The sequence below is a fragment of the Leucoraja erinacea genome, chromosome 24 (genome assembly GCF_028641065.1).
Source record: "Leucoraja erinacea ecotype New England chromosome 24, Leri_hhj_1, whole genome shotgun sequence".
Lineage (NCBI taxonomy): Eukaryota > Metazoa > Chordata > Chondrichthyes > Rajiformes > Rajidae > Leucoraja > Leucoraja erinaceus.
In genome coordinates, this window is record NC_073400.1 from 33,047,298 (window position 1) to 33,059,708 (window position 12,411).

At 42.8% G+C, this 12,411-nt stretch overlaps 2 protein-coding genes across 5 annotated transcripts in view; one reads left to right on the forward strand and one right to left on the reverse strand.

Moving 5' to 3' along the window:
- Nucleotides 1-1,333: 1,333 nt before the first annotated feature.
- yod1 (YOD1 deubiquitinase) lies at nt 1,334-8,303 on the reverse strand. Of its 2 annotated transcripts, none has more exons than XM_055655059.1 (3): nt 8,195-8,303; nt 3,775-3,988; nt 1,334-2,986 (listed from the first exon to the last, which is right to left on the reverse strand). In XM_055655059.1, the coding sequence occupies exons 2-3, from the start codon at nt 3,980-3,982 to the stop codon at nt 2,283-2,285; spliced, it is 912 nt and encodes a 303-aa protein (XP_055511034.1). In that variant the 5' UTR covers nt 3,983-3,988; nt 8,195-8,303; the 3' UTR covers nt 1,334-2,282. The 2 variants fall into 2 exon arrangements, with proteins under 2 accessions (XP_055511034.1, XP_055511033.1); XM_055655058.1 differs by lacking the exon at nt 8,195-8,303 and adding an exon at nt 5,520-5,543.
- A 187-nt stretch (nt 8,304-8,490) lies between these two features.
- The window catches only part of LOC129708958 (6-phosphofructo-2-kinase/fructose-2,6-bisphosphatase 2-like), a 58,903-nt gene continuing 54,982 nt past the window's right edge, over nt 8,491-12,411 (forward strand). For all 3 annotated transcript variants that reach the window (XR_008725432.1, XR_008725433.1, XM_055655054.1), the window contains exon 1: nt 8,491-8,548. Coding sequence is in view for 1 of the 3 variants with exons in the window: in XM_055655054.1 (XP_055511029.1) it covers nt 8,527-8,548 (22 nt within the window). In the remaining 2 variants the exon portion in view is untranslated. The remainder of the gene's footprint in view (nt 8,549-12,411) is intronic.

Here is a 12,411-nt window from a genome sequence, read left to right on the forward strand (position 1 = left end):
TAATTTCTCAGTTGTGAATTTACATGGACCCACCGAAAATATTTGAGAGGCCCGTTTGCTCGAAATAAAAATGTTACTGCTACAATGGAGGAAGCATTTGAGGCACAGCAACAAACAGCATGTGTTTCTGAGATGCTGTATAAATTGGTTGATTTGTGGCAGTAATCAAACTGTACCAAAGGCAAAGAATGAAGATGGAGAACTAGGTGCTTTTGGATCAAAATGTATTCCATTCGTTCTGAATCCACGCAAGCAACTCTGCTTTCTAATGTGGGTTGTGTTTTCAACGTTGTTTTGTGGAAGTTATTTATGCCCAAAGTACACTTGGCATACCCAAATATTTAGATTGTAATTTGTAACAGGTTTTTACTTAAAACATTCAATTAGTAATATGAGTAATGGTTGCACACAATAACTAAAAGCCATCATCTATTGTATACTGGACATGCTATGATTTCAAGTTGCCAGAAATAATATTTGTTAAATGAGCCTTCACATCCAATCTATTTGGTCATTAAAAATAGTTAACGTAAAGATAATAAAATCTAAAACATTTATACACTGATGTATCTTTCTGATGGAAGCATGCCTACTATAAAAAAATGTTTGTGACTAAAGCAAACAATTATTCAATTAATCATTAATTAAATTATTTTTAAAGAAAAGTGCTTTCAAGGGTGACTAATGCCCAAAATGGCCCCAATTCCGGCACAATTGTGAATAGATGCAAAACATTTTTTCCACAGTAATCTTTAAAACAGGGATCAGTTTATAAGGCGCAGGCTGGAATTAAATGTTGTTATTGAATTAGGATGCACATGTTAATTGTTAGATTGAAAAACCATCAATTCTTATGCATCCTATTGAGTTAATGGTAAGAGGCACAATCATATAATTAATTGAAAGCTCCATGTTGGGAAACCACTGGAGACGGACACACATAGAACTGCCTTTTGACCGACATTTCTGACAGCTTAACTGAATTAAAGAAAATAAAAATCCATGTGGGTCATGTAGGAATCTACAAAGAAACTTCACATCAGGAAATCAATGAAAGACTATTTCCTCAGATATTAATTATATTAACTGCATCGGGACTGATACAATCTTGGTATTTTCTAAATATTTATACCATCAATACAGTGCTACTTCTATGCATCTATACAAACATCTAATGCAAAAAGGAGCAAAAAAAGTGATGAAACTTAGCAGTTGGAGCACATCTGCAGCGTATGAGGAATTTATGACATTCTGCATCGACCATCCCCGATGCAGAATTGTGACCCAAAACATTGACAATCTCTCACTCACACATATTTCTTGACTCGCTGAGTTTCTCCAGAAATTTGTATTTTGCTGCAGATTCCAGCATCTACACTCACATTATTTGTAACTAAATCTTTCAGCATTAATCTTCAAGTAACAGTCTGACTCTATAATGTTTTTTAATGTGGTAAGCATTCCATGTGATCTGTTGTGTACTACTGTGGTTGTGTATAATTCAGTCCAGTCCAGTATCATAGTGTCAGAAATACAATGCCATTACAATACCTATCAAGGGTAGAGATTCCTGGACTTAGTGTCTTGGGCTGTTCAACAAAACAACCCTTTGGCTGTGAAAGCAGGCAACTGGGCAACAGTGCAATAACCATTACTGAGCTGAACAATGACTTAAAAAAGATTGCAAGAACTTCTACACAAGCTAGGGACAAAGGCAGTACTTCAGGATGTGTAGCAATTTCCATAGCAGACCACAAAATGGTTGTTGAATCATACAAAAAGGCAGCCCCCATCTTCCACGGAAGGATGGTATGATGAATTGTAAGAATCTTCCAAAATTAATACCAATGCAACCTTTTCCAAAGGGTTTCCGCTAGTTGCTTTTCAGATTTTCCAGTCATGGTTCACTCTTACAGATGTGTTCAGCCACAATCAAAATTTGAAGAAACCACTTACAGTTGATAATCTTCAGGCAGCTAAATGTCTTTGTTGTTTAAGTAATCTTAATGGATGTTAAAACTGAGCAGTATTTTGTTAATATATTTAATAAAAGGCTTATAATAGTAGTTATAATAGTTTAGAATTAGTAGTCTCAATAAGTTCCTAATATGTAAACAGATGTTCAAGAATGAAGACTAACCTTTGCAAACTAGCAATTTGATCAGCTCAGGTTTTAATCAACCCAGTGTTTAAAAAATCCATAGAATTCAAATTCATTCCGAAGGAGATTCATTATTCCAGTGCATTCCAGGAAAGTGAGGTAGATAATAATATTCAGAACATCACACCTCTCCAAAGTTAGTGTGTCCCGTCTCCTTAGCATGCTCTCTTGCTTCTATCTGACCCACCAAGCCCTTTTGGCAGACTATGCAACGCAGTGTGAACCTGTTCAGATCAGTAAATTGCCGTTTTCTTCGAGCTTCATCTCCCAACTCCAGTGCTTCTGCAAGTACAACATCATCAGCTGTTGAGAAGATGGTTTGTGGTGGGCTCTCAGGATCTTGAAATTGTCGTTCTATTGGGTCATAGTGGATTCCATCATAAATCAGAAGCACACGCTTTGTGTAGCTTACATCCTCTCCAAACCTGTCTATCCGCACTGTCTGCGCATCTACCACACAGATCTCACATCGGTAAAACTTGGATAGAATGGAGATTTCAATGGCCCCTCCCCATGTGTCATTCTGGCAAATCCAATTGCAGTAGTCCGAATTACTTTTTCCCAGTACTGCTTCTGTGTACGACTCGGGGTCACTGGCCACAATCTGAGCTATCAGGTTTCGCATTTCTGGGGCGCAGGTTGGCTCACAAACACCACCTTCCACCACGTAGTGAACACTTGTGAACAGACATGAATTATCTGCAGGGACAACGTGTCGAGTCAGTTGTGAGAAAGCATTCTTATCTGAACTTTCAGCACCAAGCTTTGAGATGGAGGCTTTAGCTTTCATTACATCTCTTTCCTCTTCCACAATTAAAGTATCACCTGGAAAAAATAATTAATATAACCTACTTGCTTACTTCATAATTAGGTTAATAATGGTCATCAATAAAATTACAAGGAATACACAAAGAAACAGACCTTTCACACCGTTGTCTAAGCCAGTATGCATTCTTTACTTTAGACTCTTGCTCATTTAATCCCACCAGTATAAACCTACATTCCATTCCCATGCCTTTCCCTAGTTTGTGCCTAAATATTTCCACACTATTCAACTCAGCCACTCTATGGTAGAGTATTACATTCGTGCTCACTACACTTTGGATAAAGAGGTATCAAATATGGGCTGATCCTTCCCCCCCCCTTACCCCCCCCCCCGCCACTCACCTTACCCAAACCCCCATGTGTTCTTTCACAGGAGTGAAAAAAACTTTAATCAAAACATTTCAGAACTTTACACACTAAATGTGTTGACCAAGGATAAACTCCAACGTTGTCATGAAACTTGCTGACTGGGAGATGCACTAATATTAAGCTTGGTTCTCCCCACGCAAACAATGGAGAACCAACACCTGTCCTCTTTCTCCCCATCATCCAGAGACCCAATCATTGCCCAGATGAAGCAGCAGTTCACTTGCACTTCTTCCAATACAGTGTACTGCATTCAGTGCTCACATCTCGGCCTCTAATGTATCAATGCAGATTGGCTAATCGATTTTGTGAACATCTCCATTCAGTTTTGACTGACTTTCTCTTGCCTCTTGCTCTCAATAACATAAAGCAGTGCGTACTCTTCATATTTCCTATCTATACAAGGCCTTTAATATACTTACCGGATTTGATTGCACAATCTTTGAGAGCTAGGTCTCCATTACGGAGATCTAGGGAGGTTGGAGGAAATCCCACCAGAATTTTTTGCAGAGCAGATGGAACTCCAGTTAGTTCTTCCACCTTATCTTTCAACTCTTGGACACTAGATGTCGAAGTCAGCCCTCGCATCAGATGGGTTCCATTCTTTGCTTTACATTGCAAACGCAGCATTTTACTCTGGAAGAAAAAATGTTAAATTCAGTCAAAGATTACACTAATTTTTTTTTGATCGAAATTACCAATGTTCTTTTTTCACAAACATCGTTTTTTCAAAGTGACTTAGTCTGCATACTGTTGCAGCCGAGATTTATTTTAAAGGTTACAATGTTTTTAGTTAAAAAAAAAAATGCTTAGTAGCTTGCTGACACATGCAAATGAGACACAATAAAACAATGACTTGCAGTGTATTACTATAAGGTGTAGAAAAAAATAATTCAAACAGATACATGGAAAATAAATTGTGTGGGCATGATCCACATGACATTGACAGCCATATTACCCGCAATGGCAAATAATAATAGTCACCAAGAATATATAGAATAGCTGCAATAAAGTAATCAATTGTGTTGCACAAACACCACATACAATCCCCAACATTGCTTTGGACTAATCGTTAACCAGGAATGAAATAGCCATCACATTTTTTTCCATGATATGATGATATACTGCCAGTGCTGTTGGACAGGGAGATCCAGGATTTAGAGTCTTTGACCATCATTATTGTTATCTGCCCTTATAGATTCTTGTCCCATTGAGAAAGATTTTAAGTACCATGGGAAGTTTTACTACATGAGAAGGGTTTTCTAAACACAAGTTGCTGTAGCCACACTAACCATTTGTACTTTTACTTCACTACATTATCAGAATACAAAACTAAGAGAACAATTCATTGAACAATGAGCCTCATGAACCCCAATGTGCTGCCCATTAGTCAGTATCCTTGTTCTCCTTAGTCAGATTTGCTCGTTTGTAAAGATCTTACTTGGAATTGAAAACTTGAATGAGTAAAACTTGGCATGCTAATGTACAACCCTTACAACAAAACAATACATTGACATAAAAGCTAGACAACTAACACACAGGCTCACGTTAGTTGCATGCCAGATGAAGCAGGAACAAGCATGGTCCTAATGTTTGAGGGAGAGAAAAAAATTAACAGAAGCATCAGTGGGCCAAATTGAGCTGGGTATGTCTGAAGGGAATCTCAGGCATTCAGCTGCTCCAGTGTCATTACATCCCAGAATAAATGAAGCAAGCATCTTAAATTAAAGAAAGTGGATGTCATATTATGCTAGAATTGGGGGTCATCAGCACACATGGCGTGCTTTCAAACTGTAGAATATAGGAGGGACAGAAATATATCATCCTTTTCCCAGCTCATCAGAAGCCACAGTGCAAGAATTACATCAAAAATAAATCACTGTCAGTATAACAAAGTTACACGGCACAGAAAACAGGCGTTTGACTCAATTACTTGATGAATCAGGAACATGTGGTCAATCATGTGACCAACCACATCCAAACAGGCACACATGACAAGGAGAAATTATGTTTGAAATTATATTCAATAGTTCATTGCTTTTCATTCTTTCATTGTTAAATCTTAGTTTTAAAATGTAGACATTATATAAAATGTTTCATAATCATCAAACCTACAGAACAGATTTTTTTTCTCCTGGTAATCTAATCATTGCTTCTCAAGTCTAACCTTTTGCATTCACCAATCCTTTAATCACACTTGCACCGTGCATTCTTCCTTTTGTGTCTTTAACCTGATGCCTTCCACCTGACCAAAGACAGACCTCAAATAGGATCTTTATTTCCACTAAAGTACATTTCAGAGTCCTAAAAGTAGTCATGATTCAAACAAATTAATGGAACTGAAAACTAGTTAAGATGGAAAATAGGAGCAGGAGGTGCCTCCCAGCCCACTCCACCATTCAATTTCTTCCGGGAAAGCAGATTATTATCTAAATGGTGGCCGATTGGGAAAGGGAGAGATACAGCGAGACCTGGGTGTCATGGTACACCAGTCATTGAAGGTAGGCATGCAGGTGCAGCAGGCAGTAAAGAAAGCAAATGGTATGTTGGCTTTCATAGCAAGAGGATTTGAGTATAGGAGCAGGGAGGTTCTACTGCAGTTGTACAGGGTCTTGGTGAGACCACACCTCGAGTATTGCGTGCAGTTTTGGTCTCCAAATCTGAGGAAGGACATTATTGCCATAGAGGGAGTGCAGAGAAGGTTCACCAGACTGATTCCTGGGATGTCAGGACTGTCTTATGAAGAAAGACTGGATAGACTTGGTTTATACTCTCTAGAATTTAGGAGATTGAGAGGGGATCTTATAGAAACTTACAGAATTCTTAAGGGGTTGGACAGGCTAGATGCAGGAAGATTGTTCCCGATGTTGGGGAAGTCCAGGACAAGGGGTCACAGCTTAAGGATAAGGGGGAAATCCTTTAGAACCAAGAGAGGAGATTTTTTTTTTCACACAGAGAGTGGTGAATCTCTGGAACTCTCTGCATGCACCAGGGTAGTTGAGGCCAGTTCATTGGCTATATTTAAGAGGGAGTTAGATGTGGCCCTTGTGGCCAAGGGACAGATCAGAGGGTATGGAGAGAAGGCAGGTACGGGATACTGAGTTGGATGATCAGCCATGATCATATTGAATGGCGGTGCAGGCTCGAAGGGCCGAATGGCCTACTCCTGCACACTAATTTCTATGTTTCTCAAACATTACCCGACCTTCATATCCGTAGCACTTTGAATTTATTAATAATCAGGTTGCAACCATCACTGGCTAGTAAAGAATTGCAAAGTTAAAAAATCTGAAATAAGTATTGAACATATTCAGAAAGTCAGACAACATCTATGGAGAAAAACATTGACTCCAATATTTCAGGTAGTAAACCTGTGTGGTATAGTAGCGCAGCTAGTAGAGCTGCTAACTAAGTGCCAGTGATTTAGATTCAATCTTAACCTCATATATTGTCCATGTGGGGTTTTAAGGTTCTCCATGTGACCGTGTGGGTTTCCTCCACCACATCTCAAAAATGTGCGGGTTTGAAGGTTAATTGGCCTCTGAAAATCATCTCGAGTGTAGGGAAGAGGACGCGAAAGTGGGATAACATAGAACTAGTGTGACTGGGTGCGCTTTGGTTGGCGTGGACTCGCTGGGCAAAGTGCCAGTTTCAGTGCTGTATCTTTAAACTAAACTAATCCAGAAAACAAAGATGTTTCAAGTCACTGAGGAGGCAATAATGTTGAGAGAACAAGGGTGGAAATCAAGACATATGCATTGAACAGATAATAGGCAGGACAGCTGACAAGAGGACTTGTCCTCTAACTAGTTATTGTCAGGAGACAAGTGGGAAGAGAGAAATTAGGAGAAAATCAGTACTGGTGTGACAGAACCCAACAGTTGCTGAAAAAGTGAAGTGAAGGATAACACTGGAAACATGCAGCTGGTCAGGCAGCACCTGTAGAGAGAGAACCTGTCATCATTAGAGCCATGTGTAGGAAGGAACTGCAGATGCTGGTTGAAACCAAGTAAGATAGACAAAAAAAGCTGGAGTAACCCAGGACAGGCAGCATCTCTGGAGAGAAGGAATGGGTGACATTTCGGGTCTGAAGGAGGGTCTTGACCCAAAACGTCACCCATTGCTTCTATCCAGAGATGCTGCCAGTCCCGCTGAGTTACTCCAGCTTTTTGTGTCTGTCATTAGAGCCATATGGTCATAAGGGTAAGGAGCTGAATTAGGCCATTCGGCCATATTTGTCCATCCTCCATCCCACACATGGTGATTGCCTGGTGGCCGGCATCGTCTCAGTCCTTCACAGGCACTTTGTCCGTTCCCCCACTCCCCAGCACCACTGGCTATGCCGGTTGAACCATGGCCTGGCCAAGAGCCACCCACCCATCCATCCATCTTCCCCCCCTTTCCACACACCCCCCCCCCCTCCCTCCACCCCCCCCTTTCCACCCCCCCCCCCTCTCCCATCCCCACCCCACCCCCCCCCCCCATCCCCCTCTCCCACCCCCCCCCCCCCCCCCCTCCTCCCTCCCCCCCCCCCACCCTCCAGTTCAGGTCCATAGTCACAGGAGCGCACAGCCTGTCCACTGCCTCCATTCCCAGTGCTTGGTGCCTGCTGCCAGCCACACTGTCTCAATGCTGGGGACACATCCCCACCCCCTCCCGTTCCCAAAATCAAGGACATGCCCGTCCCCCCCAAATTTACCTCAACACCGGGGCCAACGCCATTTACCTCAGAACCAAGGGCATAAACCCCTCACATACACCCCCCCCCCCCCCCCCCCCCCCCCCCCAAACCACCACATTCCATTTCAGCACCAGGGACACATACATTCTCCCCACATTTACCTCAGCACCAGGGACATCGCCGTCCCGCTCCCGCCCTCCGTCACTCACCCCCTCACTGACTGACTGCACTGAGCGCGCGCGCGCATCCACCCGCCCGCCACAAAGCCCCGCTCACGCGCCCCTCCTCTCCTCGCGCCTCACCCCCACCTGTCGATTGGTCGGATCCGCTGGCCGCTCCGTCTGCCCTGCCGGCGGTTGCGACTACACTCAGCGCGGGGGCGATGGGAGGGTGCAGGTGGCGGCGTCGGGGGAGGGGAGTGCTGACGTCACCATGGCCGCGCGGGTCACGTGTGTGGGCGGGAGGGAGGGGGGGCGGCGGCGGTTGGTGCAAGATGTCGCTGCAGCCGAGGAAAGGTAAGTGAAGGACAGCGGGGACCCACTGACCCACCCGCCGGCCGGCCGGCCCCCCCACTCACTCACCCGCCGCCGCCCGGGCCGAGGACGACGTGCTGTTCCCTGGAGCGGCCGATCCTGGCTGGCAGCTGTCAATGTGCGGCTGTCATTGAGCCCGCGGCCGGAATGCCGGCTGCCGACAGCTGCCTGCTGGAGCCGGTGTAGGGGACGGTGGCGCCTCGTCCTCCCCAGGGCAACCTGGCGCCACCACCTCTCTCCCCTCCCTCCCCCAGGGCAGGCTGACGGGTCCCCCCGGGCGTGTGTGTGTGTGTGTGTGTGTGGGTGTGTGTGTGTGTGTCTGTGTGTGTGTGTTTCTGTGACTGTGTGCGAGTTTGTGTGTGTGTGTGTGTGTGTGTCTGTATGTGTGTGTGTGTGTGTGTGTGTGTGTGTGTGTGTGTGTGTGTGTGTGTGTGTGTGTGTCTGTGTGTGTGTGTGTGTGTGTGTCTGTATGTGTGTGTGTGTGTGTGTGTGTGTGTGTCTGTATGTGTGTGTGTCTGTATGTGTGTGTGTGTGTGTGTGTGTGTGTGTGTGTGTGTGTGTGTGTATGTATGTGTGTGTGTGTGTGAGTGTCTGTGTGTGTCTGTGTGTGTGTGTGTGTGTGTGTGTGTGTGTGTGTGTGTGTGAACCACACCATTACCTCCCGTCCCTTCCCCTACACCTCTCCGGTTCAATCTCAGCTCACGCCGCCAGCTTGAAAGTATCTCACATTCATTAACAGAATGATGCAAGTTCGGCAGAGTCTGTAAAGGATCATCAGACCCGTCAGGTGAAGAAAAAAAACCCACAGGGCTTGAAAATGATTCAGGTTCACCGACAAGCCCATGAGTGGGTTAGGAAGGAAGTGCAGGTGCTGTTTTACACTGAAGATAGACACAAAGTGCTGGAGTAACTCAGCGGGTCAGTCAGTATTCAGATTCAGATTCAACTTTAATTGTCATTGTCAGTGTACAGTACAGAGACAACGAAATGCAGTTAGCATCTCCCTGGAGAGCGACATAGAATATGATTTCAATAAGTATCTCTGTTGAAAAGTATTAGGTGACGTTTCGGGTCGAGACCCTTCTTCAGACTGAGAGTCCGGGGAGAGGTAAATTAGAGTAAAAGGAGGTAAATAGAACAAATGAATAAAAAGAAATACAAAAAACAACGATGATCAGGAAAGTTGGAGCCCACAATGATCCATTGTGTGACCTGTATGAATGGGACTGTGCTAATTCTCAGAAAAGTTGCCCCACATTTCATACTAACGATCTTTAAAACACAGCTTAATCAGCACCTTCCCATTCATAGTCGCCACAGACAACAGGAACTATTCAAAAGGACACAAAATGCTGGAGTAACTCCGTGGGCTAGGCAACATTTCTTGAGAACATGGATAGGTGACGTTTCAGCGCCGGTCTGAAGAAACATCGCCTATCCGTGTTCTCCGTAGTTGCCGCCTAACCTGCTGAGTTACCCCAGGACGTTGTCTTTTTTTTTAAACTGGCGTCCGCAGTTCCTTGTATCCACAGAATCACAAACATTGATGCTCCCGCGATTGGGCAGCAGAATAAAAGTACCATGTTCTTTGACGAGGACAGAAACTTCAAATGCAGAAAATAACAAACACTTTGTTACACAGACTTCATCATCAATGCATGGTGATGCACTTAACCATGTTTCTGTGTTCATTTATGGCTTGTGGGGATCGTAGGCAAAGTTTGTATTCATGATTCACTTACCCTTCAGGAAGTCCTGGGATGCTGTTGCATTTTGCATAAGCCACTGCAGTCCTTGTCTCCTTATCGTACAACACAAAGCGTAGGAGGAACTTAGCAGGCCAGATAGCGTCTGTGGACAGAATGGACAGAAAATGTTTTACGATAGGTGGATGGATGCAGGCAGGAAATGATAAGCAGACTGGGTTGAATAAGTGACAAAGGTTAAAGATGAAAAGGAGACAGAGGGGTGTAGATCAAGAGGACTTTGAGAGTTATATGTTTTTCTGTTCATAATTTCTTAACTTTTTTCCCCCTCATTTGCACTGGACCTTGGTTGTCAATAATTTGGAAGTCTTTTTTTGTAGGATCATCTTTGAGGGCAGAAATGTTTGTTTAATTTGTCCATTATTTCTTAATTTCCCCATCATACATTCTTCTGTCTTTGTAAGGATCCCAGATTTGCTCTGACTAGTCTTTTTTAACGCTGCTTTCGTAGCAGCAGATTTTTATATCGTTCAAGAGATTACTCCCTCTAGCCACTAAGTGGATTGCATGGTTAAGGGGAATGTCATTGTATGCATGCGAGCTCTCCGTTCGAGACCTTCAGAGCATATTCACAGATAATTCTTCAAAACACAGTCCTTTGATTAATAAATTCTTTATCGTTGATGAAAATCAATAAGGTACACCCAAACTTCTTCCGACGTACACTCTAATCTTCATCGAAATCTAGCTTATTGTATTAAACGTTAGAAAACTTCTCGTGTTTCCGTTACACTTCGCATGATCGAAGAGTAAACCTTCCCCATGCTGGTCCTAAACTAAAACTGAAAACTAAGCTTCTGCTCAAGAAAAGTAGCTCCAAACATGCCCTAAAATAGTCATAAATCCCACCCACAATATAACGGTCAGTCTAAAATTTAAAGACATATGCCATCATCAAAGACACACAAAATAAGCCAAATGTCCACCACATACCGGCCCCTGATTGTTCAGAGTATATAACGAGGCAATTATTAATAAACATAAAAAAATTAGCCATGAAGGCTTAACATATATCAAAAACAAAAAGTCAGGGAATTGAACCCCGGTCTCCTGCGTGACAGGCGGGGATACTAACCACTATACTAACGAGAGAAAAAAATAGCATGCACTATATATCCGCAATCAGAATTCTTCATCGACTCTTCCATCTTCACTTTTGCCTTGTAGAAGCAAGCATAACTTGATTATTAATCTTATTAAAACACTGGTTTTAGTTTAAAGTCATAACATGTGCACCAAACCCTTAAAATCAGGCATGATACCCATAGTCCAAAACATAAGTCCAAAGCTTTGATAGCATGAAACATCTTCCCCCATGTCCGATCAACTCATGGATGTGTTGTAACAGCAATGTTGAAGTGTGAAAATCCTTCAAAAGAATAACAGGATTTTTACTAATAAAGTTCACCGTTAGGTTTGATTTAATTTCCGGATCATTAGCAGAGATTTCAAATCCCAGCTCAAGCTTTGGCCATTCTCTGTCTGGCTTACAGAGAGATTTTAGTTCATTGATCCATCTCTTATCGCTTAAGAAACGGTTCGTTGTCAGTTCTCTGGAAACCTCATCCGCAGGATTTTCTTCTGTGACAACATATTTCAGTTGTATAACATTAGTAACTACCAATGCTCTTTCCATTGGCAGATTGTCTCGGTCCAAATCCAACTCTCTGGTTTCTTTGTCTCTATTATCTAGTGGAATTGTTTCACAATTGTCACTGATCCACTTGGAAAGTGTAAAATCTCCCTTATTGCCACGGGAAGTCAGATGTTCTACTGGTAGAATTGCTTCCTGCTCAGTAGACAAGGATTTTAAGTAATCATCCTTGTCGAAATTATTCTTCAAAGAGATTCTTACTTCATGAAATTTTGTATTCTCGCCAAACTTGCGTTTCAAATTCTGGTGGCTTTGCTCTGCCTTACGACAATTATTCAGCAGATTAACACTTTCTTGTTTGAAAGGTAAGTCCAGACAATAGTGTCCGTCAATCTTTACTGAGTAGTTCATACTATCCATGAACTTCAACTGTTCGTTCGATATCTCTTCAGATTCCTTGCTGTTACTTTCCTTGAAGTCATGAT